At 35.1% G+C, this 25,267-nt stretch overlaps 1 protein-coding gene and 1 long non-coding RNA gene across 5 annotated transcripts in view; one reads left to right on the top strand and one right to left on the bottom strand.

Annotated features, from left to right (window-relative positions):
• Window positions 1-25,267, top strand: part of LOC6580335 (metabotropic glutamate receptor 2) — an 89,124-nt gene that overhangs the window by 59,770 nt on the left and 4,087 nt on the right. For 2 of the 4 annotated variants that reach the window (XM_002006146.4, XM_044011188.1), the window contains exons 2-15: window positions 4,734-4,876; window positions 9,071-9,241; window positions 10,362-10,506; window positions 16,907-17,049; window positions 17,571-17,679; window positions 17,768-17,939; window positions 18,024-18,130; window positions 19,769-19,918; window positions 20,000-20,133; window positions 21,807-21,997; window positions 22,301-22,435; window positions 22,507-22,669; window positions 22,739-22,952; window positions 23,185-23,336. In XM_002006146.4, the coding sequence (XP_002006182.2) occupies window positions 4,734-4,876; window positions 9,071-9,241; window positions 10,362-10,506; window positions 16,907-17,049; window positions 17,571-17,679; window positions 17,768-17,939; window positions 18,024-18,130; window positions 19,769-19,918; window positions 20,000-20,133; window positions 21,807-21,997; window positions 22,301-22,435; window positions 22,507-22,669; window positions 22,739-22,952; window positions 23,185-23,336 (2,129 nt within the window). Of the gene's footprint in view, window positions 1-4,733; window positions 4,877-9,070; window positions 9,242-10,361; window positions 10,507-16,906; window positions 17,050-17,570; window positions 17,680-17,767; window positions 17,940-18,023; window positions 18,131-19,768; window positions 19,919-19,999; window positions 20,134-21,806; window positions 21,998-22,300; window positions 22,436-22,506; window positions 22,670-22,738; window positions 22,953-23,184; window positions 23,614-25,267 lie in introns of those variants that run through there. The other 2 variants (XM_044011187.1, XM_032730147.2) reach the window with 1 other exon arrangement.
• LOC122757770 lies at window positions 22,952-25,145 on the bottom strand. The gene is made up of 2 exons (XR_006357918.1): window positions 24,661-25,145; window positions 22,952-23,547 (listed from the first exon to the last, which is right to left on the bottom strand). It is a non-coding gene; the product is annotated as an uncharacterized LOC122757770 (long non-coding RNA).

Here is a 25,267-nt window from a genome sequence, read left to right on the forward strand (position 1 = left end):
ACTTTCAAAGTTTCTGCCAGACTCTGCCCCGTTTGTACCTCCCTTAAATAGAATGAAATGCGCTGGTCAATACTTTCAAGAGGCAAACGCGATTAAAGTTCAAGTTTTTCATGCTCAGAGCATGCTCAATATTTTTATATGTTAGTGTGAATTTTATTGGATACAACTGCAACTCTCGGCTCCTTTCATCTGAAAACGGAGTTTCAAACTCGAAGTGATTTTATTGCAAAGTACAAGGAGAGCCTGATGAGCGTGCGCCTACAACTTTTTTCAGTAATTCAAGAGGCTTATGAGTGGAATGATAGATATGCCACTATAAGCGAAGCAAAAGCAATAAAATTTACATTTATATGTAACTAATATTTTAATTATCGATTTTGTATTGCTAATTAAAATTATTTACTTATAATTTTTATTTTTATTTTTTGTGTATTCATTTGTTTTTTAATATTTCATGTATTTGTATTATTTATTATTATATTAATTATTTATATTATTTGTTTATGGTATTGAATTTTTGTTACCTTATCTATTTTATTATTTTTCATGCAATTATTCAATTTCTATTTATTTGTATTAATAATTAATTGTTATATTTATTTACTCTTTTCTAATAATATTTTGTTATTATTATTTATTTATTTAATTTTTAAAAATTAATTTTTTTATTTATTTTTATTTTATTTTCATTTATTTAGTTTTATTTAATTTAATTTAATTTAATTTTATCATTATTATTATTATTATTATTATTTTATTTATTTATTTATTTTTTTTTTTTTTTTTGTATAGGTGATTATTTTTTAAATTAAATTTATTTATTTTTTAGCCTCTCAATATAAATCTCCCCTATTCAGCACAGCTACTTTGGGAACTGAATTGTCTACGCTTGTGCAGAGCTGACGCAAATGCGATTTACTTGAGCGCTGAACGCTTTATTAATAAACAAAATTAATAAATAAATTACACGATTTCTCAGCGGGGAATCAGGAGTAAGCAGACAGTAGACCTTTAAGCTCTCCGAGCGCCGTTCATGCGCCCAAAACTAATATACATAATTCCCTTAAGACAAAACGGTGTCATTTATTGAATATTCACACACTCTCACACACTTTGGCATAGAGGAAAACAGCAACAGACAAGAGCACAAGTCCCACGTGTCAATGCGAGCGAAAATTAAGTGCCCCGCCAGAGATCAACCCGGCCGGAAGTTAGCAAAATGGGCGGCGAATGGCGGAGGCATGGCCACATATGTGAGATGGCCTCACAGCGCTGTCTGGCACTTTGCCCGGGCCCATAAAAGGGGCGCTTATTGCTTTTATCTGGCAACAAAAGCGGCGCATGAAACGGCAACTGCGACAGCGACACCGACTGCGACTGCGACAGCGACTGCGACTGCGACAGCTAGAACGACAGCAACGACAGCCGCAACGATCTATAATCAATTGCGCCTGGGTGCCAAGTATTGGCTTGGGGCCCGTTGTTGTCGTTGCTCGTTGCTCGTGGCTCGATGCTCGTTCGTTGTCCTTGTGCTAGGCCTGAACACTTTCTAATCTCCATAATTTCATTATTTATGTGCGTAACAAGGATTTACTTGAGCGACGTGCCGCTGCGAGGACTTGCGGCCATGTTTTACGCATCTGACGTATGAAAAATATAATTTTCCAAGTCACTGAATTATATTGACAGGATTAGGCATGCCGCAAACTATGAGCCACGCGCAACTCTCACCTCGCACCTCGCATTGTCTACAATGCCCAATGCTCCCTGCATCGTCATCGTCATCGGCCCCATCATTACGGGGCGGGGCAGCCATAAAACAGGCCGCGCCCCCCACTGCCTGGCAGCAGCAGCAGCAGCGCGATAGAGTTAATTAATTTGTATTTAAGTACAGCTGCCTCCATCAAATGGCATGTTTTTGTGGCCTGGCAGCTCCATAGGCATAACCCGAGCCCAACGTTTGTTTGATCCGCCTTCGCATTGAGGCGACTTTTGTTTACTTGTAGCACAGCAGCTGGTCAGCCGAGAGCTCGGCCTGTCTGGTTTCTATTTTAATAATTTGTTAATGAGCCTAAGCACAACAATAACATTTAGCAAAATAACATTTTAGAAATTTGAGCAGACATGTTTTCGCATGCAAATCGTAAATAGAATGTAATAAACAAATATTCATATCCGCTCAAACTAGTTAGTTAATATATATAAACGAATATATATAGCTTGGTTAATGTTAATATTCAAATAATATTAGACAGATTGTATTTTATTTAAATTTTGTGTAATTAGATGTATGTTTACATATGGTATTATATGTATGTATATAATACAGTTGCTGAAACACAGTTAGCTTAAATAGTAAACAATATCTCATCTGCTGTATAAGTCTCAATTGATTGGTTTTTCATTATAAATAAATAAATTTATAAATACAAAAATATGTTTCTACTAAGTAATCGCTATTCGATATTAAATATGAATGTGTGGAAACATATATATTTTATTTTTAATCTACAAAGCACTTCAAGAAATCCATTTTATTGTGATCTTTTGCTTTCTTTACATAGCATTGCGTCGTCCTTTCATGGACCTCCACATTTGTGCAAGCCAGCGAAGGCCACTGGAGTTGGCTCTGAGGAATTCTGTGGCTGTGGCTCAATAGGGCAAGAGGCAAAAATTGAAGAAAAAACTTTGTCTTAGAAAAACGGCAAAATTGTTGGTTTAAATGAAAGATATGAAGACCAGCATTCTGTTACTTAAAAATGGAATGTCTATATACGTAACGTATATCCCACATACGTTGAGTATGCATTATATGATTTGCGTAACAAATAGCGCACATACGTTGAGAATACGTCATATGATATATTTACTTAAAGCATCTCATACAACGTTACGTACACGTACACTTTTACACTTTTACGTGTAAATATAGCGTTAAGTTACGTTTACGTAATATTCTTACGTTACGATTACGTAATATTATTATGTTACGTTACGTTTACGTAATATTATTATGTTACGTTACGATTACGTAATATTATTATGTTACGTTACGATTACGTAATATTATTATGTTAGGTTACGTTTACGTAATATTATTATGTTACGTTACGATTACGTAATATTATTATGTTACGTTACGATTACGTAATATTATTATGTTACGTTACGTTTACGTAATATTATTATGTTACGTTACGATTACGTAATATTATTATGTTACGTTACGATTACGTAATATTATTATGTTACGTTACGATTACGTAATATTATTATGTTACGTTACGATTACATAATATTATTATGTTACGTTACGATTACGTATTATTATTATGTTACGTTACGTTTACGTAATATTATTATGTTACGTTACATTTACTTAATATGATATACTAGAACACTGAGAAATCAGCCAATTTGAGGAAAAAGCTTCCGCATATCAACAGTTGTGAGAAACTGTAAAATTATTTACTTTAAGAACTATATACGTACGTAAGAACTATATAGCTAGAAGAACTTTTCAGAGAGCTTTAACAAAAACCGCTTAAATAAGCTGTTTATTATTTATTGGGGTATAAATAAGGAAATACTTTGCATGCAAATGAATAAATGAGTAGGTTGAGTAAAGTGTAAATTCAATTACCAAAAAAACAAAAGAGATTGAAAATAATGTGAAATAAAAGCGCTGCACCTAGTGGCGCGCAGTTGCGAACTATTTAATGGCGCATTTCAGTGCAACAAATTCCCGAGCATGAAAAGTTTTATAATTAAAAAATAGAAAGCACTAAAGCAGACCAAATCCAAAAAGAGCACAGTAAAAACGAATCAAAAACAAAGCAAAAAAAATTAAAAATAAAAAACTCCCGCACAAATATGCAAATGAATAATTGCCAAGGGGTCGGCGTCGCGTTTGTGTGTGTAAAAACAAAATGAACAACTACTACTTTGTGTGAGTTTTGCTTAGTTTGGACTTTGGCTGTCGGAGCACTCCATCTCTCTCTCTCACTTTATCTCTCTCTCTCTCTCTCTCTCTCTCTCTCTTGCTGCTTCCACTTTGACCAACAACGTTGACTTTTCATTTACAACTTTGTGCAAGCCACAGGCCATCCATGATTCAATATTGGTTTATTAGTTTTTAGTTTTAAATCTTAATTGAGCTGGGATAAGCTGACAAGCTTAAATTGAGTTGATAACACTTGGAATTACTAAATGCAAAAATATCACATGCAATTAAAATGAAACCATTTCAATTTGCGGAAGTCAAAAATGAATTGAGCTTTACATATGGGAATAATTATTTGAATGAAGATTTGCATAAATAATGAAGAATGGAAATTTCGACTTTGGGGATTTGCTGTGAATTTTAATTATCACATAGCGAATAAAATATTTATTGAATGAATTTATTGAATATTTGCATAATATAATAAAAATAAACACAAATAATGATATTAATAATATATTATAATAATAGTAATAAAAATAATACTAAAAATAATAAAGTAATAATAATACAATAAATGTAATAATAATAGTATATTTTTTACTTAATTTTTTACTTAATTACCCATGTAAGTACATTTTTAATAATAATAACAATGAATTTAATCACTTCAAAAAATAACATGATAAATATATGTATATATATAATTTAATAATAATAATAATCATTAAGCTAAAATATTTAAAATCCTCATTTTAATTCAAAATTTCCACATTTAATTTATTTGCAGGCTCGATTAGCAACATAGACGATGCCGAATATCATTGCAACAAGACGCAAGTGCGCAAGGTGATATCGGGCGTGGTGGGTGCTGCCTCATCGGTGACATCCATACAGGTGGCCAATTTGCTGAGATTGTTTCGGATACCCCAAGTAAGTCGTTGCACATGTCGTATACATAACTTTTCGTTTGCCATCTAGCTCTAGCCTTGCTCTCGTTTATCCCAAACTTTTCGCAACTCTGCTTGGCATTGCCACCTGCAAACTGCAACCTGCAATCTGCAATCTGCAATCTGCAGTCAGCAATCTACAATCTGGCCAATTTAGCAGTGCAAAGTTTTTGTGGTTGCAATTAAAAAGTGCACAACATTTGTCGCTCGATGCTCTTAGCTGGAAATTAGTTTAACGACCAGCACGTGGCTCCACTGGGCCAACAAATCACACAAAGTGCAGCTGCTGCACCCGGAAGCTGCTCCTAGAGCACTTAGAGCTGCTCCTCCATAGGTACACTCTTCAGCTCCAGCTCTAGCTCCAGCTCTAGCTCCAGCTCTAGCTCCCATTCCACCTCCACCTCCAACTCGAGCACTCTTACGATTTCATTAACTAAAACGTCATGTGGCAGTCGAAAAGTCACGTCGAAAGATTGAGTAGCCAACGTGGCGTTGCCGCTACGTGGCCAACAGCCAAAAGTCAATAGACGACAATAAGCAGGACTCCAACAGCGACTACTGCTGCATGGATGCCATAAAACGCACACGCACCCAACGCCAGCAATTCGCTGCAGCCCCGAGTTGGTCATAAATCAAGCGTTAGCATTTGATTGCATTACATTGCTAGTTGATGGCTGTGGCCAGCCAGAAAAACAGAAACAAAAACAATAAAGCCAAAACACAATGTTGAGCGGAACAAAGGCAACTGATGTGCCATATACGGTCAACCTTTAGTGGCCCATCAAATATGCCAAGCCAAAGTCAAGAAGTTTCAAAACCAAACAAAGAGTTACAAAGTGATTTTATATTTTCATATTGATAAAATATTGGCAGGGTTTATGAACATGGTTGTACGTATAGGAAAATGGAACTGGTAAAAATCGCACCGAGTGTGCTTCAGCTGAGCCCACATGTGTAATCAATGTACTCAATGAACTCAGTGAACAGTTCTCTCTCTCTCTGTTGACTTTGATTTACGCCCTGCTGGAGAGAAAAATTACAGAAGGCTGCAATTTCTAGTCATGCCATGAGAAGAGTCAACGGTACTAACATCTGCTCTACTGTTCAGTGAACTGTTCTCTCGTTTGATTGTGGTTTACGTCCTGGTGGAATCATAAAGGCTGATAGTTTTATACTTTACAAACAAATACATATACATATAGTAGTGGAAAGAAAGCATCTAAAGCGCCGCTGGCTCACGCTTAATCCGCAGTCAAAGTGCAAATGTAATTCCCCAAGTGGAATACGCAAGGTTAAACAATGCGATGTATGATAAAAAAAAAAAAAACTATATATTTATGTGCCCTCAGAGGGACTTCATTTTAATATTCGGAGCAAGCATGAATGGATAATATTCCGCACAACACAAAGGAAAGCAGCTCGAGTCGATTCATGAAAATATTAAAAAAAAAACACTAAAAGCATTTAAAAGCTTCTTCTATACAGTTCATAGAATCGTCATCAAAACAAATGAAAATAAAAATTCAATTATTGCAAATAGTATTTTCCTTTGAATTTCCTGTACTTTTCTTTGTTTTCCGTTAGTTTTTGGTCAAAGCAGCTTAATTTGTTTGCAGAAAGAAGAAAAACAAGCATTAATTTCAGTCAATTCAAAGAATTCAATACAATTTTTTTTATTTATTTATTTATTTTTTTTATTTACATATTGTTAGCTTAGCTGCGGAAGTTCTTAGTGTGTTAATTCCAAGGAGACATGTGATGCGATGAAATCGCTTGAGAAAATTTGCACAAAGCGGCGACATTCTGAGAATTTCATTATCAGTCTCAAAGACGGCAGAGAAACACTTGACTGCAGAGCTGTTGACAGAATCAGCCGAGCGCGTAGTGAAATGAGGAGGGAGAGTAGGAGGCGGCAGCTGTTGGAAATGGCACTTAATTACAAAATCAAGGTGTTTGCCAAACACCTGCAAATGGAGGTGTTAGGGGCCGTGCGAACTAACGCTTTGGACTCTAGATTTGCGTTTGCTTGCGAGTGCAAATGAATTGCAATTGGTTCAATAGGTTAACAAGTCTCTGACAGTCGGAAAGCAAACGGTGTTAATTTGCGCATGAAATTGAATTCTAGTGGCAACGCCAGATCTATTTTTTTTTTTCTTTTTCTTTATCGGGCGGTGGCAAAACTTTTAAGCCGTGCCCAAAACGAGGCTTCGATGGTTTTTGGTTTTCAGTTTTCAGTTTTCGGTTTTCGGTTTTCGGCTTTCGGTTGATGCCTTCATTTCGAAGTCGCTGCATTGTCAGTGGCTTTGTGATTCGCTGGCTGCACAGCTTTGCACAAATGAGCCAAACAATCTCCGACAGCCTCGACAACTGCAGAGCGAACAGAAAACTTTTGAAAGATGTCCGGAAAATTACGTCGTGGAAAATGGTGTGGAAAGGATAAGCTGTCATGCTGAGAAGTGCTTAAAAAAAAATAAGAGAGCAGCTGCATATACTGTAAGAATATATGAAAATGTTAGCAAATATACGAGGACAAGTAAACGAATTAAATAAGAGAAATGGAAATGGAAATATGTTGAATATGAGCATTGAGTTGCACATTTAAAACTAGTTATTTAAGATAGCAATTTTTCATAAGGAATAGTCTTTAAACATCGTTAAAATTAAGGTAATCTGGCTACCCTGGAAAGGATAAGCTGTCATGCTGAGAAGTGCTTAAAAAAAAATAAGAGAGCAGCTGCATATACTGTAAGAATATATGAAAATGTTAGCAAATATACGAGGACAAGTAAACGAATTAAATAAGAGAAATGGAAATGGAAATATGTTGAATATGAGCATTGAGTTGCACATTTAAAACTAGTTATTTAAGATAGCAATTTTTCATAAGGAATAGTCTTTAAACATCGTTAAAATTAAGGTAATCTGGCTACCCTGTCATAAGTTCTCAAAAATCCAATAAGCAAGTAACCTGAAGTGGGCTTCATTCGTGGAATCAGCGAGAAAAATATAACTACTCGTGTGTGGCTTCCATTAACAATGCCTTTGCTCCACAGCACAGTGAGCGAACACAGGGTAGGCGAGCACAGGGTGTATAAGCCTAGGGAGAATGAACTTTCTGCTCTTGGAAATCCAACTTCAAGTGAAGCTCTTTTACTTGGAATTATTTCTTAGCACATGTAAAAATAAATAAAATATTGTCATATCAAGAAAAAGAACAAAAAAATATATATCTATTAAAATTTGAATTTAAATTAATAAAAAAAAATATATAAATTTTTAATATATCATTTTTATACAATGGAAATTTATTTGATAAAATGTAACATGAGTACGGGGGAAATTTTTTTTTTTTTTTTTTCTTTATTATCAATTTAGTATTATGCACACTTAAATTTTATTAATTTTTATATTTATTTTTTTATTTTATTTTGCATATATATACATATTTGTGTGTTTTTTTTTTTTTTTTTTTTTTTTTTTTTTTTTGCTTTAATCTATTGAGAATTGTATTAAATATTTTATTATTATTATTTATTTTAATATCTTATTGAATGATAAATAAAAAATATAATTTATAAAAAAATTGTTTATGTGCCTAATATTTGTACCATTAAACCACATGCCCAGAATAAAAAGCCATAGGGAATTTTAATTGAATTAATTTAAATTCGACTTAACAGAACAAAACAAACAGAGTGCCAATTTTATATATTATAAATCTCTAACAATTACTTTAACGACAAGTTTATTGTTCATAATGAATGCAGCAGTTAAGTTTAGCTGTTATTGAATACCAAATAGCATGTTCGTGCCTATTATTCAAGCCTTTTAAAAAGGGGAAACTTAAGCTGCAAACTAGTAAGAAATGGCGTAGTAAATTATGATTTTGTATCATGCAATTTCCCAAGGACATTTGCAGTCATGCAAGCAGACTTGTTGTAGTTGTTGTAGTTAATGTTATAGTTGTTGTTGCGCTTGCCCCCAACCCAAGCACTTTACTTTACTTTGTGAGCAGCGAAAAGTGCATGGCGCACCACTTTCAGCCAGCTTCAATCCGACATCGGCAACTGCAGTCAATATATATATTTTTTATTTTTCTGCTATTCCGCAATTTTGTTGACGTTCTAATAGAATGGTTTTCATCAAACATTTTTGCTTATGCATCGACATTTTGCAGGTCTCGTATTTCTCAACCAGCCCGGAGCTGAGCAACAAGCAGCGCTTCGAGTACTTTTCACGCACCATTCCCTCCGACCACTACCAGGTGAAGGCCATGGTTGAGATTGTGAAGAGCATGGGCTGGACTTATGTCTCGATTATCTACGAGGAAAGCAACTATGGCATTAAGGTAAGTGCTGAAAATGTTAGGAGATTGAAGGAAGCAAGCAATTTATGAATTGTTTGCAGCTATTAAACACAAGATTTTATAAATTTACTTTGGGTTGCAATCATTTAGTTGTCATATACACATATTTATATAATGCATACAGTGCTGGTCAATTGAATAGAATACACAATTTAGCTTTGATTTAAATGCAATCATATTTGGTAAATACAAAAAAATTATTAGACTATGATGAAAACAGTTTTAGGCTCTGCAAATTTTCAATTTATATAATTTATATTAATTTTTTATAGCACAAAATTTGCTATAGAAAAATTAATAAAAATTATTAAAAAAAATAAAATAAAAAAATTAAATTTAAATTCTATTAATATATAAAAATAAAATAAAATAAATAAAATAATACCGCGCTAATTTTTTTAATTTTAAAAAAATTTCGTATTTATTTAAATTTAAATTCTATTAATATATAAAAATAAAATAAAATAAATAAAATAATAACGCGCTAATTTTTTTAATTTTAAAAAATTTCGTATTAAAGAAGTTTTCATTCAAATAAAAGCTTCATATTATTATTGCTCAACTTTTTATCCTCTTGTTCATATGACATATTAGATTATAAATTGTATTCTATAGATGAAAGTATATAAAAATATTCAATCAGTGGCACGCCAGAATATATTCCAATTAGAAAACACTTTCATATCCTTCTAACCGTCTCGATAACTCCCACATATAAGTCTTGAACTTAAACTACCATTATATCATTATTCTGCAACATTGCATGCATATGGAAGCTTATTCAATTTGGAAAGTGTGGCATGAATTAAGTTTGAGAATTGAGTTTGAGTTTCGCGTGTTTGGCCACAGTTTCTCTGCAGCTTCAATTTGAGTTGATTTTTTTTTTTTTTTAGTTTTCTCGTTTTGCCTTCTTTGGCGACACGAAGCGTTGCATATTTGTTTTGCGGAAAGCTCTGTGTTTTTTTTTAGGTGGGTCGGTGGTAGGTAGGTGGTCGGCACTTATGTCCCGGATGTGGGTAAACTCTTGGCGCGGCTCGTCACTCTCGCCGCTGCTGTTGCAACGAAAGTAATTTTCCATTCCTTTGTCTACGTGTTGTTGCAGGCATTTGAGGAGCTAGAGGAGCTGCTGGCACGCCATAACATTTGTATTGCCATTAAGGAGAAGCTCGTCAAGGATTCGGGCGTGGCTGAGGATATTGCATACGATAATATTGTGCAGAAGCTGCTCACCAAGCCGCGTGCGCGAGGTGAGTGCAATAACAACATAAACAACAAAATGGGCAAAAAAAAAATAAAAAAATAACAATATGTAAAAAATAAAATATAAAAAAAAAGAAAAATTTAAATTAAATGTCAACGCGAAAAATTCCGAAAGCTGACAGCCACTTATGCAAGAGATTTTTGTATTTATTTATTTTTTATTTTTTCGAACTGCGGGAGGTGCAAACTACGGAAATTGCACAAATTAAATGACAGTCGAAAAGTGCACTGATTTAAATTCACAGCTTATATACCCTGTAACTGACTGTCTTCATACATCAAGAGCTCAACTAGAGATCTCTGTAGTTACATTTTTTTCATAAGATAACAATTAGACTACTAATTCTTCGCTCACTCATCATCTGAATTTAAGTTCTCTTTAAAGATTTTATTTTTCGGCTATCAATCAATTTGCTGGGTATCTTTAAGTCCGATCAAAGTCACTTTTTCGTATTGCTTTCTCGATGCTCAAATTTTTCTACTGTTTGCCATTGGCTTCAGTTTTGGCGCTGCCAGTGCAGGAAATTAAAATGTTAAGTCGGACGACTTTGCAAATGACAAAATAAACTGGCAAGGGGACGAACGTTCTCAAATTGCTCAACTGGAGTTGTTTGGGTCTATAGAGTAAATATACAGCATTAAAACTGTAGCAAACTATCGTGTCGATGGTTTTTATAGCATTTGGCATTGAGACAAAGAAAAAAAAAAAATAATAAAAAAATAAAATAAAATAAAAGTAAACCTAGCCAAGTGCCAGACCAATTAAAACCAAGAAATACATGAAAATGAGCATGGACAAACGTAAATTGAGTTTATATTTACTTAAATCCTGTTTTATTTGATGTTTGCTTGTTCATTTGATATTCAGTTTATTGTTGATTGATGAATAAATTTGCTTTAACGAGCAACAGAGTATTTCATTCAATTGTTTTTTAGAAAATATATAAAATAATATTTAAATTAGAGCAGGAAAAAGCATTCTGTTTTTGGTTTCGCTTTAAAGGCTAACAACAATTTAAAGTTTTTATGCGACAGCACTAAGTAAAAGAGTTCAGAATTAATGCTCACTGTTATGACTGCGCTCCTTCTGAATAACTTTTATTTGGTGTGTGCGCTCAAACAACAAACAATAAATATAAATGAACCTTTGATAGTCTTAAATAATAAATAGAGAATGAAATGTGAATATTGAGCTTAAATTTAAAATTCATATAAAGACTTCAGCTGAAAGGGATTATTGTTTGTGAATTATGTGTTAAAAAGTATGCAAATATGTATATGTAGATTTACATAAATATAAAACTTTCACAAGCTGCATAAGGAATTGAAAAGATATAAGTAAATATTATATTCGACAGCTTTCAGAATAAATATTCAAGTTTTTCACTCCCATTGTGAATTATTTATTAGCTTACGGTTAGTTTGATCAATGCTATAATTAGCTCTTTACAAGTGAATCCAATAACGAATTCTCTTCGTCCCTTCCAATCATGGCGACGCTGCCCGAATAGCCTCAGTAGCCACCTTTCTCTCACACAGCAAACGCGGTGCTATATTCAGCAAAAGCTATTTTCGTCTCTTTCCCTCTCACAAAGAATGACAGCCAGGAATGTAAAGCGAGCAGCTAAAACGCGAGCTCATACAAGCTGTGGCTCAATCTTTTACTAATACTACTACAACAGTAGAGCTATATTTGTCTCTCTCATTCTCACACTCAGTAAGTATAAAAGAATGGAAGCCAGCAATCAAAGGCGCTCAGCTGAAACGCGAGCTCATACAAGCTGTGGCTCAATCTTTTACTAATACTACTACAACAGTAGAGCTATATTTGTCTCTCTCATTCTCACACTCAGTAAGTATAAAGGAATGGAAGTTAGCAATCAAAGGCGCTCAGCTGAAACGCGAGCTCACACAAGCTGTGGCTCAGACTTTTACTAATACTACTGCAACAGTAGAGCTATATTTGTCTCTCTCATTCTCACACTCAGTGAGTATAAAAGAATAGAAGCCACCAATCAAGGGCACGCAGCTTAAACGCGAGCTCACACAAGCTGTGGCTCAGACTTTTACTAATACTACTGCAACAGTAGAGCTATATTTGTCACTCTCATTCTCACACTCAGTGAGTATAAAAGAATAGAAGCCATCAATCAAGGGCACGCAGCTTAAACGCAAGCTCACACAAGCTGTGGCTCAGTCTTTTACTAATACTGCTGCAACAGTAGAGCTATATTTGTCTCTCTCACTCTCACACTCAGTAAGTATAAAAGAATAGAAGCCGTCAATCAAGGGCGCACAGCTTAAACGCGAGCTCACACAAGCTGTGGCTCAGACTTTTACTAATACTACTGCAACAGTAGAGCTATATTTGTCACTCTCATTCTCACACTCAGTGAGTATAAAAGAATAGAAGCCACCAATCAAGGGCACGCAGCTTAAACGCAAGCTCACACAAGCTGTGGCTCAGTCTTTTACTAATACTGCTGCAACAGTAGAGCTATATTTGTCTCTCTCACTCTCACACTCAGTAAGTATAAAAGAATAGAAGCCGTCAATCAAGGGCGCACAGCTTAAACGCAAGCTCACTCGTATAACACAGTTACAACAACTCTTTACAAGCATTCAGCCTCCCACTAATACTACTGCACTAATACTACTGCAACATCAGCAGCCAATCACGACGCAATCGAAGAGAATTATGAAATTATTAATTCAAATTGAATTAAGTGAATTTTTACATACTAGATTAAGTTGCCACTATGGTAGCAGTAAGCTTGTTAATAAAATATAAAAATTTTTACAGAAAAAAAAAAAAAATAATAATAATAAGAATTTTTACATGATTTGCGAAAGTCTTTAAGCTAAATACTGCTGGAAATTGTTATGTGAATCTTTTTTAAAGGCAAAGAAAGCCACAAATGTAGGCCAGCCAAAGTCACATGTTTTCAGCTCCCTTTGCAGAATCAATCGCATTCACCCCAATTAAACCCAAAATGCAAATTAAGAAGCCAATATAAACAGTATCAGACCCAAATCAAAACCGCAAAAGGCGCTGCTCACAGGCAAACATTCCAGCATTTCAGTATACCATTCAAAGACAAAGGCACTTTTCTTTGATACTTAATTAAACATGCACACAGGGCGATGGATGCTGCTGTAGATGGGCTGGCACAGGACCTGCCAGGGATACATTGTGTCCTGCCTTGGCCAAAGTGTTGGCCAGGACTTATCAAAATGCAAACAATGAGCAAGAATTTCAGACAGCCACTTAACGCTTCACTCAGTCTCAGTCGCTCAGCCTCTGAGTCTTTCAGTCTAAGTTTCATTTTCAGTTTCAGTCCCGGACAAAAAAAAAAAGTCCGTTTTATTGATGCTTGACTCTCGACGGTCAGTGGGGAGAGACGCTCGCCTGGCTGGCTTTGCTTTCATTGTTATGACTTTCATTGTTATGGACAGACAAACTGAGCCGGCTGCCTGCTGCCTCACGTCTGCGGTGCCGACTGCAGTTGTCATTTCTTATCAGTAGCAGTAGCAGCAGTAGCTGAGTTGCCGAACATTTCACACGTTCCCACTTTCACGTTCACGTTCTCTCAATAACATTTCTGGCTTTGTTTCGCGCCATAATTTGGTCCCGGCCTTTTTCAAATGCCAAACTTATCGATTGGCCTTTGTGCCAAGTTGAAAGTTAAGCGAAACTTAATCAGGCGCAGCAACAGCAGCAACAGCTGCACGGACTATACGACAACTTAAGAATGGTTTTGTGTTTCCATCGGATTTACACTCAAGCAGCTTCATTGTTCTAAAGCCTAAGAGCCCTGTGCTCCAGTTTGTAATTCTGGCTACATGTGCAGGAAATGACAAAATTCCAATTTTTCATGTTTCGGCTAGAGAGTTAAGCAGCAGATTAACAGTTTGTCAAGCAAACATCCAGCAGAGGATTTCTATAAATTTTATATTTAGATTAAAGCAGAGTCTGAGTCACTCTGCTTGCGTTATATATTAATAGGATATAGTTTTTTTTTTATCGAGACCCCAAGCTGTCATTCGCCTGAACATGTTTGTAAGCTTATTTAACATCGCTTTAGAATTTTCGTAGTAAATTTGCCTAAGCCGTTGCGACAAAGAGCAAAAGCATGTAAGGGACATCGAAATCCTGCCATATACATACGTTCACGCCCCAGTTAGAATTCACCCCCGCTGGCAGTTAGCAGGCGCAGTTACACTAACGATTCGGCGTGTAATTTTTCAAAACCCCCGCCCCCCACAGCCACAAATACTCACACGCACACACGTGTGTAAAGATTCGTGCGAGTGAAAATACTTTGTCAGTTTGATTAATCATCTGACGAAATGAGCGAAATACTTGAGCAGCGGCAGCCATTGAATGGCACAGTGTTGGTAAATGGCGTCAAATCACAAATCACAATAAATAATGATCGGGAGTGAAACCCTTTACGTTTTTATATATATATATATTTTAAGAAAAGGGGCAAAAGGTTCTGCGCCCTCGTCTCTTCATTGTAGCCAGTCAATTCTTTAACGACTACTGATGGCACATTTATGTAAATCAAGTGACGCCGCACAGGAGTCAATGTTATTGGTGGCTGCAGCGCCATCTGGCGCTTATTGGCTCAGTCGCCGCTGATTAATGATATGCGTAAGACCGCCCGAACCGTCGGATGGTAATTATTTTTAATATATTTCTTGGCTGTCTGTAAATGGCATTTGATTAATATTTGTAAATCAAAGGGAGTTTTCAATGCCTCAAATAAATAAAAAAGTGAAAGGAAAATATATATATATAAAATTGAGAACTATTAAAATATGCGCTGCAATTGTAGCTAGTATTATATTTAAATTAAATACTAAATTAAAACCTATTATCATCATCATGATATCAGTAATATTGAACATATTTTAGAAGAGTTTTAATAACTTTTTTTTAGTAATAATAATATTAATTAAACACCAATATTAAGCACAAATATAATAATAATAACACAGTATTATTAAAAAATATATTTATTAAGTAATAATAATCTTAAATAATGATAATCAGCATACCTTTTGAGCTCACTTTCAAAGTACAGAGTATACAAATCAAATTCAATGACTTTTTTTATGATAAAAGCGTACCACAGGGCGTATGATTGACGGAGTTTGTGCTGCCAGCATTTGTAATTTGGTTGAAAAATTATTTTTTTTTTTTTTTCGAAATATTTGTCATGTTAAATGTCAAAAAGTTTCGGCAATAAAATTGCTGCTAGGGCAGGAAATGGAAATGCGTTAACATGTAAATAAAATAGAAATAAAATTAAATTAAATTGAATTGAATAGGAATACACAAATTCATGTTTTTTACATTCCGTTTAGATTTTCTATTTTACGATGAGAAATTATTTCAATTGATAAGTGAATTTGTTAGTTGAAATATGTTTAGCCTTGGACTAAACGAGTTAATGTAATGGCAATTATCATAAATCGTTTATAAATATAGGTGTAAACATTATTTTGATGGTTTTATTTAATTGCTTGCTCAACAAGTATTTTATGTGCAATTTGATTATTTTAATTAATACATATTTTATATAAACTCGAGTAATTTTTCGGCAATTAATGAAAAAACATGGCATTGGTATTAATTGGGCAAAAGTTTGAGCTCATTTTATTTATTTCGGTTATTTATAGTTATAGTTTAAAGATTTGCTTATTGTTTTGTACAAGACAAATTGCAAATAAAAAAAAAAAATGTTTTTATTGACAAATTATTTTTATGGTATATTAATTTATTTAAATATATATTTTAAAAGAGTTAAGTAAATAACGTTTTATTTATTTATTTATTTTATATTTATAATTTGTGCTAAATTTCACCATTTTTATTTTTATCTAGAAGCTAATATGACTATGTCTCTACTTGAGCAAAATTAATTATACAAATTAATTTTTATTTAGTTAAAAGAGTTCAGCTGCTAGACTCTGAGTGTTTCATGAATTTCTGGTCTGCCTACAAACAATTCGATGTACAAAATTTAAAGCTCCAACTCTGGTCGAGAGCTCTTAAAAATGAATGAGTAATGTATGAACATGAAAATGCAATTTGCAATTCACTTACAATGAAAAGGCACGTCGTTAAATAAATTAAAATATGCAGCAAATTATAGGGAATTGCCTGAGAAGAGAAGCCGAAGAGCAGACTGACTCCCTGGCTGTCTGACTCCCTGGTTGGTTGGTTTGCAGCATGTTAATTCGTTCGCCTTATATTTAATGCAATTAAAATGAATTCTTGATCATTTTCTCTCTCCCTCTCTCTCTCTCTCTCTCTCTCTCTGTCTCCCTGTTTATCTCGCTGTGGCAATTTGGCAAATTGAAAATCGACCATGGCAGGCGCCATTATTTTCGGCTCGGACCAGGAAGTGAGGCAAGTGATGCGCGCGGTGAGGCGTGCGAATGCAACAGGCGCCTTCTCCTGGATTGGCTCCGATGGATGGAGTGCACGAAATCTCGTCTCGGATGACTATGAGCCAGAGGCAAGTAGATAAATAAAAAATTAAAAAAAAAAAAATACGCAGCTTAGACTAAATGGGCGATGCCAGAGCGGAAATTATGAGCGTAAATGTGCGGGAAAGTGTGATTAATGAGCCGTTCGGCGAGTTGCTGATGTGCCACGCCCAGCAGCTGAGTGATGGGGGGGCTGATGGTGCTATGACATGACACCAACTACAAATTTATAAATGATGCTAACTGTCGAAAGGGCCAACCAGACAAAATGTTGCTACTCTATGATGAATTATGGTTTAATTGAAATAAATTGTGTGTGCGTGTGTGTGTGTGTGCGTGTGTGTGGGTGTCTCTCTGTCTATGTGTGCGTTGCATATGCTTGACAAAGGGCGTGGCTATGCTAAATTAATTTGGCAGCCAAAGCACCACAGCCCCACAGTTCCACGTCGAGTGGTTTCCATAGCTGAACTCAAATTAATTACGCATACGCGACGTGAGCCCGAAAGTTATCTATCCTCTACTCTTTTTCGTCCATTTTTTCATCGGTTAGGTGGAGGGCACATTGTCCGTGCAGCCGCAGGCTAATCCCGTGCGCGGATTTGAGGAATATTTTCTCAACCTGACCGTGGAGAACAACCAGCGCAATCCCTGGTTCGTCGGTACGCAAAAATTCCATTTTGTCCACGCTGCCTTTGTGTGCGGCCAGAAGAGATTTTTTTTTGTAAATTAACCGAGCTGCCATTGCAGAGTTCTGGGAGGACCACTTCCAATGCCGCTACCCGGGCAGCACCAGCACACCCTACAACAACTACACGCGCACCTGCACCACCAAGGAGCGTCTCTCACGGCAGAACACCGACTTTGAGGATCAGTTGCAGTTCGTTAGCGATGCGGTAATGGCATTTGCCTATGCCTTGAGGTAAGCTATATGCACACAACTCAACGCACACAAACACACAGAGTGCCTGGCATAGACAGCTCAATCTACTCAATCCACACACAGGGATATGCATCGTGACTTGTGCGGCGGTCGGCCCTCGCTCTGCGATGCCATGAAGCCAACGAAGGGCGCGGATTTGCTCAAATATCTGCGTAAAGTCCAATTCAAAGGTAAGTTAACTAATCGGAATGTCGTGCATAGGTGATTAAAGAGAGAGTGAGAGAGAGAGAGAGCGACAGAGAGAGAGAGAGAGTAATAAAACTTGGCTTAGCAGAGAAATAAACATTGTCAATTTAGATATTATGCGGATTGCATGATATATTTAGTAAAGTCTGTGAGGCAAGTGCTCAGGCTGTTGATATAAGAAATTAGCTCATTAATTCGTAAGAATTCCACACAAGTTGGTCATCTTCTTAATTCGTCGTTATATGCCTATAAATTTAAATTTGATTTTGCGAAATTAAACTAAACGAAATAAAATTAAACTAAACTAGGCTTTACGTATACATGCTGCTATACATGATATACATGCTGAAGTGTGTGGCTTTCCCTTACATATTTTGGCTTAATTTGATAATACGTAGCATGCCATAATTTCAGCCATAATGAAATAAAAAATACTTGAACACTCAAAAGAATTAAAATTAAAAAATAAAAATAAAACACAATAAATAATAATAAAAAGATTAGGAGTAAAAATTTTATAATTATATAATTTATATTATTATATTATTCCAAAATTTCTACTAATGTAAAACTTCCCAAATATAAAAACAAGTAATTAACAAAAAAAATGGCTTTTCCATTGACATTTCTAATTATTAGAATTCCCCTATATTTTAAAAATAATCCCAAACGAATATTAAAGTTAATAATTAAGATTTTTTTCCACATTTCTCTCACAATAAACTATTGGCCGATAAAATACTCTGGCCATGCCCCCTATATTGTGCAATATTAAGTACAATAACAATTTGAAAATATTCTACAAATAAGCCAGATGGAATAGCAAACGTTCTATAGGTTATCTGAAAAAAAAAAAAAATAGGCTGGCCTACGTTCAAATAGGCCAAATCTAGCCAGAAATAGGCTACACTGGCAACACTGCTGCTCATAGTTAAATCTTAGTTCCGACTGTCATTCGCATATGCTTTTAACAGACGTCTATATTTATTTATAAGAGACTGTAGGACAGTTAAGGCCTCACGTCGATTCGAATAGGGTTGCAGCTCGATATGGACAGCAGCATGATTTGAGCTGGTTAAATATTTAACGAAAGTTTTATTTTATAACTTAGATAACTGTTGACTGGTTTCACTGTGTTTCACTGCGTTTGCCTGTGTTTCGCTGTGTGAATGCGTTGTCGTTGTCACAAGTGTTGCGCAAATAATTTAAGTGGTTATATCGCAGGCCGCTAGCCTTGCGTCACAGTCATAGTCTTAGTCTCAGCGGCCGGGGCGCATTGGTCGTGCTTTCGAGTGGAAAATTGACTTGCTTGTCATCGTCATTGAACTCAATTTGAAATTCAATAAATTATACAAGAAAGCCGAGACCAGGCCAAGCCCAGACCACGCCCAGGCCACACCAGGCACCATGCCAGCCAGCCAGTCCGTCGTCGACTGACGCAAAACGCGCAAATTGTCAATTTTCTGATAAGAAGCAGCAGCCTTGGATCTCTGTTACTGCGGCTGACTGTGCTCCTGGTTCTTGTGCTGGGTTCTGGTGCTGGTTCTGGTTTTGGCTCTGGTGCTCAGGGCGTCAAGCCGTAAACACATTTAACCCCAAAGCATTTATTTGTGTGTGTGCAGGCCTCAGCGGCGATGATTTTCGCTTTGACGGCAACGGCGACGGTCCAGCTCGCTATAACATCATCCACTTCAAGCAGTCGGTGGCGGGTCAGTATCGCTGGGTCAAGGTGGGCGAGTACTACGAGGGCGAGCTGCGCCTGAATATGTCCGGTAAGTGCTATACACTCACTCAACAGGTATAAAACACAATCACACACATACATATTCATTCTTTTGTTTGACCAATTGCAGAAGTAAAATTCAAGCTGCAGCATCCGAAACCACCGGAATCCGTTTGCAGTCTGCCCTGCGAACGGGGCCAGGCCAAGAGATATGTCGAGGGCGAGAGCTGCTGCTGGCACTGCTTCAACTGCACGACCTATCAAGTAAGTGAGACTTCCGCCTCCATTTCACCCACACAGCAACTACAACAACAACAACAACTGCAAATAGTCGTTGTCGAGTGCAATGCAATGCTCATTCAATGGCATTCAGCTGGTCGCTTGATTTAAGCTTAAGTGGAAACTGGGGACCGACGCCGCAAATTGGCGCAAAATTCGTAATTTATTTGCCAGGCTTTTGTCCTGATTGAAATGTAATGTAGTGAATTATTGTGAGAACTAGAGAATGGCGGCGCTGTCGTCCTCAATGTCCACCAACTGACTATAAAGAGCACAAGCTGCAGCATGCGCACCATGAGCATTAAATTCAATTGCCAAATGAACTGCATTCGCTTAAAGCGAACTCAAGAGCATTTTATGGCAACGCACGGAAATGCTTTACTTAAAGCACTTCAAATACTCTCAGTTGCTCAAAGCTAAGAGAAAATGTTATGGTGCCTCACTTTAATGGAATGACGGCGGAATTAACTCTTGCTCCACTTGGTTGATATGCTATGCTCTATTCATATTCAGGCGGAGTTATTTAAGTCGAGCTTTTCCAGATTTATTGGCAATGTAAAGCAAAAAATATTATATTTTATTTATATTTAATACAGAAATAAATACAAAATTCGCAATTGAATGAAATCCTTTTCATTAAGTTTAATTTATTTAATTTAAAATTATGATAATAATACAATGGGATTTTAAATGCATTTATTTTTAAACGGAAAAATAAAAATCATGTTTGTTGATTTTATTTTCTGTTATATATATATATTTTTTTTATTTATTTATTTTTTTTTTTATTTTTTTTTTTTTTTTTTTTTTTTTTTGTATGTGATAACCTTATAAAATAATACACCAAAAAAAAATAAATAAATAAAAATTGCAGAATAAGACACTCAAAAAAAAAAAAAAATAATAATAATAATAATAATAATAATAAAATAAAATAAAAAATAAAAGATAAATGAATTGCAAAGCGTTGAAGAATATTTTTTCTAATTCGCAAAAAAAATAAGTTTTAAATAAATATAATATATAAGAAAAATATTTATAATTTAATTTTTCTAAATTTATTATTATTATTATTTAGTCAAAATATAATATATTTAAAATATAATATATTTAATTTTTCTAAATTTATTATTATTATTATTTAGTCAAAATATAATATATATACTAATTTTGTTATTATTAATTAATGAATTATTTTTATTGTTATGCAATAGTCTTTTATTTATTTTGTAATGTTCAATTATTTATCTTTTATAAAAAGTTAGCTTGTTCTGTTAATTTATTTTTAGTTTTTTCTATTAAATATATATTATTATATTATTATTATATTGTTATTATTTGTTGATGCCTTCTGGTATCATTATATATTGGCTAGCTTTCTGCCTACCTTTCAGATCCATACATCTCCACAGCTCTCATTCTCTAGGATACACGTACAGCAATGACGCAATTTTACTTTGATTTGCTTATGTAAAATGCATTTAAGCACTTAAGCTACTTATAACAATCGTTCATTACTTTGTACTTTTGGCTCAATTTAAGTCTCTTTAAGTTGCCCACTGAAACAATTTCGGAACTTGCTCTCTGATTATATATACATATTTAATTTGTTATCAATTTTTTTTTTTTTTTTTTTTTTTTTTTTTTTTTTTTTTCAGATTCGCCATCCCGATGACGAAACGCAGTGTGTGCTCTGCAAAATGGGCACGCTACCCGATACGCACAAGGAGTACTGCCGACCCATTCCGGAGGTCTATTTGCGACCCGAGTCCGCTTGGGCCATTGGCGCCATGGCCTTCAGTGCGACTGGCATATTGATAACGCTCTTTGTGGTGGGCGTGTTTGTCAGGTGAGTCGTAGGCGAGACGTAGGTGTGTGTACTTGTGTATATGTATGTATATATATATGCAGCTGTAGTTGTTACTCCACGTCTTTTTATATGCGGCAATTAAAAAGTTTTATGTCTTCAATCCAGTTGCAACAGCAAAAGTCATTTTAATTGGCGTTGGCATATACATACATATATAAAATACACATACATACATACATGTATACATTTACATATAAATAAATATATTTTGTATAACTATTATAACTTTGTTTTGCTCTCTTGCTTGCTCACCTCACCTCGCCCCGCCCCCCGCCCCCTCAGGCACAACGACACGCCCATTGTGCGCGCCTCGGGTCGTGAGCTGAGCTACATTCTTCTGGCTGGCATATTTATGTGCTACGGCGTAACCTTTGCCCTCGTCCTCAAGCCAACCAACATTGTCTGCGCCATTCAACGGTAAGTGTGGCCGTGTGTGTGTGTGTGTGTGCTTGCACCAGCTTAGTCTGTCTTACAATGCTTGTTTGCAGGTTCGCAGTGGGCTTCTGCTTCACGGTCGTCTATGCCGCATTGCTGACCAAAACGAATCGCATAGCTCGCATCTTCAAGGCTGGCAAACAGTCGGCCAAACGGCCCTCGTTCATTAGCCCCAAATCGCAGCTGGTGATTTGCACGTGTTTCATCAGCGTCCAGGTGAGTGCAGGAGGCGTAATGCTTGCCAACGCCAGCTGCTCTACTTATGCGACTCGCTTGCCACTGCAGATACTCATTAATGGTGTTTGGATGGTAATTGCCCCGTCTCATGCCATACATCATTATCCGGTGCGCGAGGATAATCTGCTGGTGTGCGACTCGTACATCGACGCCTCCTATATGATTGCGTTCTCCTATCCCATCGTCCTGATTGTGGTCTGCACTGTCTATGCGGTGCTCACCCGCAAGATACCCGAGGCATTCAACGAATCAAAGCATATCGGTGAGTAATAATACTTATTTTTAATGCACACCTGCCTGTGAATGGCTCTTAAATTTTGGTAGAATCTTAAAGTTTATATTAAATATTTGTGTAAACTTTTATCTACTTTATTTTTGCTCCTTTTTGTCTGTCTAGTGTTTATTATTAATGGCAGCGGATGTTGCTACAAGCCGCGATTAAATTATAATAGTCCTTGCCCTTAATGCCCATTCAATCTGCTAATTCGTTCCAGGCTTCACCATGTACACCACCTGCGTCATTTGGCTGGCCTTTGTGCCGCTCTACTTCGGCACCGCCAACCACGTGCCGCTCCGCATAACGAGCATGTCAGTGACCATTAGCCTGTCTGCCAGCGTGACGATTGCGTGTCTGTTCTCGCCCAAGGTAAGAGTTGGGGACGCCCGCGGGTGGCCAAAGGGGTGGGGCCCAGCAGAGGGCGGACTATTAACAATTTATGCGACGTCTGCGTCGTCTGCAAATGCGCGAATCGATTACGAATCTCCAACATCGTTAATTGCCCTTGTTTCCCCATTAATTATTGAGGCGATATCAGGCTGCCTTACAGCTACACTACTCTTCAAGATTCCTTATCAAACTGACCAAAATGAAATAAATATTCATTAGACAAGTGTATGTATGTATGTATGTGTGATGTAAATTATCTAAAAAAAATGAGTAAATAAATAAATTTTAGATATTTAGGTATTAGAAGTTGGGCAATTATTAATTTATTTTATATTTATTTATATTTTATTCATAATTTATTTTATATTATATATATTTTATATTTATTTATTTTTATTCAATTTATGGTAAAGTGTTGTGTTTTAGATTTTTTTAATTTAAGAGTAAAGGACACATTATCCTTTTCTTCTTGAACATAATATTTTATATAATGGAAATTGATTTGTCAAAAACATTAATTTATATTTCATTTAAAATTGTTTAAAAATTTCACACTCATATTAAAACAATTTTTAGTCATATTTTATAATTTATATTTATAATAAATATTCAATAGATTATATCCATACGAAAAAATGTGATATATAATAAATATATAAATTTTGTCCCACAAATTCAGATTGATTTAAGATAAATTTTAATTCATATTTCTGTTCAACTATAAATCCTCCAATAAAAATTTTAATTTTAGATCATATTTTCTTATATATATTTTTAATGTGTGAATATAAAAAATTCCATTCCACATTTCTCAAATTTATTTATTTATTTATTTATTTTTATTTATTTATTTATTTATTTTTTTTTTTTTGATGTCAGATTCTTCTAAATTTTCATTTTTATTAAAAAACAATTTTAAATCATGTTTCAGTAACTGATTTCCCAATTTCATATACATATTTAATATTTTAAAATAAAGGAAATATATCAAGCATAACAATAAATATATCAATAAATAATAAATATAAAAAAAAATATATATATATAATAAATACATCATAATAAATAATATAAAATATATCAGCAAATAATAAATATTAAAGAAATATTAATAAATATAAAAAAAAAAAAAATTATTATAGGGAATATATTAAACATAATTATAAATATATCAACAATAAATATTAAAATAAAAAATAATAAATATTAAAAAAAAATATAAAAATTAATAATATACTAAATATTACGAATAAGTACGAATCAAGCTAAAAGACATTGCATTGTGTGAATACTTTTGGCTTACACTGTCCATTCGCTGCTAGAGCTCCGTGGCTGCTTTAAGTCCCGCAGTCAGCTGCCCCATGTTGTTGCATTATTGGAGCGTACAGTCGGGACAGACATTAAGTAGTCTTAAATGTCAACAAGCAAAAGTGCAAGCAATGAACTCTGATCCCTCCCTCGGTGCATGGCCATAACGTTTTTAATAATGCTTCATTATTAGCCATTAGGTTGAGGCAAACTGCAAGTCAAGCTTAATATCTTGAGCAATTTATGGCAGGGATTAGGTTGGAGCACTGTGGGGGTGGCAGCCACCTCCCCCCACCCATTGGCCTTACTTGGCTGCAGTGCGCACATAAAACTTCTCCAACAACTTACTTTGGCCAGTTTCCGAATTTACAACTTATACTTGGCCCAGCGGCGAAATGCGTTAAAATTGTAACATTAAATTGACATCTTAAAGTTTGACATGAAATGCAAAGTGAACCTGAAACTTTTGGAAAACATCTACCACATTTTATTTTATTTTCTCTTGCTGACCTTGTGCAATAAATTTGGTTTTAGAGTTCTTTATAAACAATTTGTTTGGCAGAGCAGTCGAGTCGCATATGCAGATGCTAGAAGGCAGCTCC

This window comes from Drosophila mojavensis, unplaced genomic scaffold (genome assembly GCF_018153725.1).
Source record: "Drosophila mojavensis isolate 15081-1352.22 unplaced genomic scaffold, ASM1815372v1 contig_81, whole genome shotgun sequence".
Classification (NCBI taxonomy): Eukaryota; Metazoa; Arthropoda; class Insecta; order Diptera; family Drosophilidae; genus Drosophila; species Drosophila mojavensis.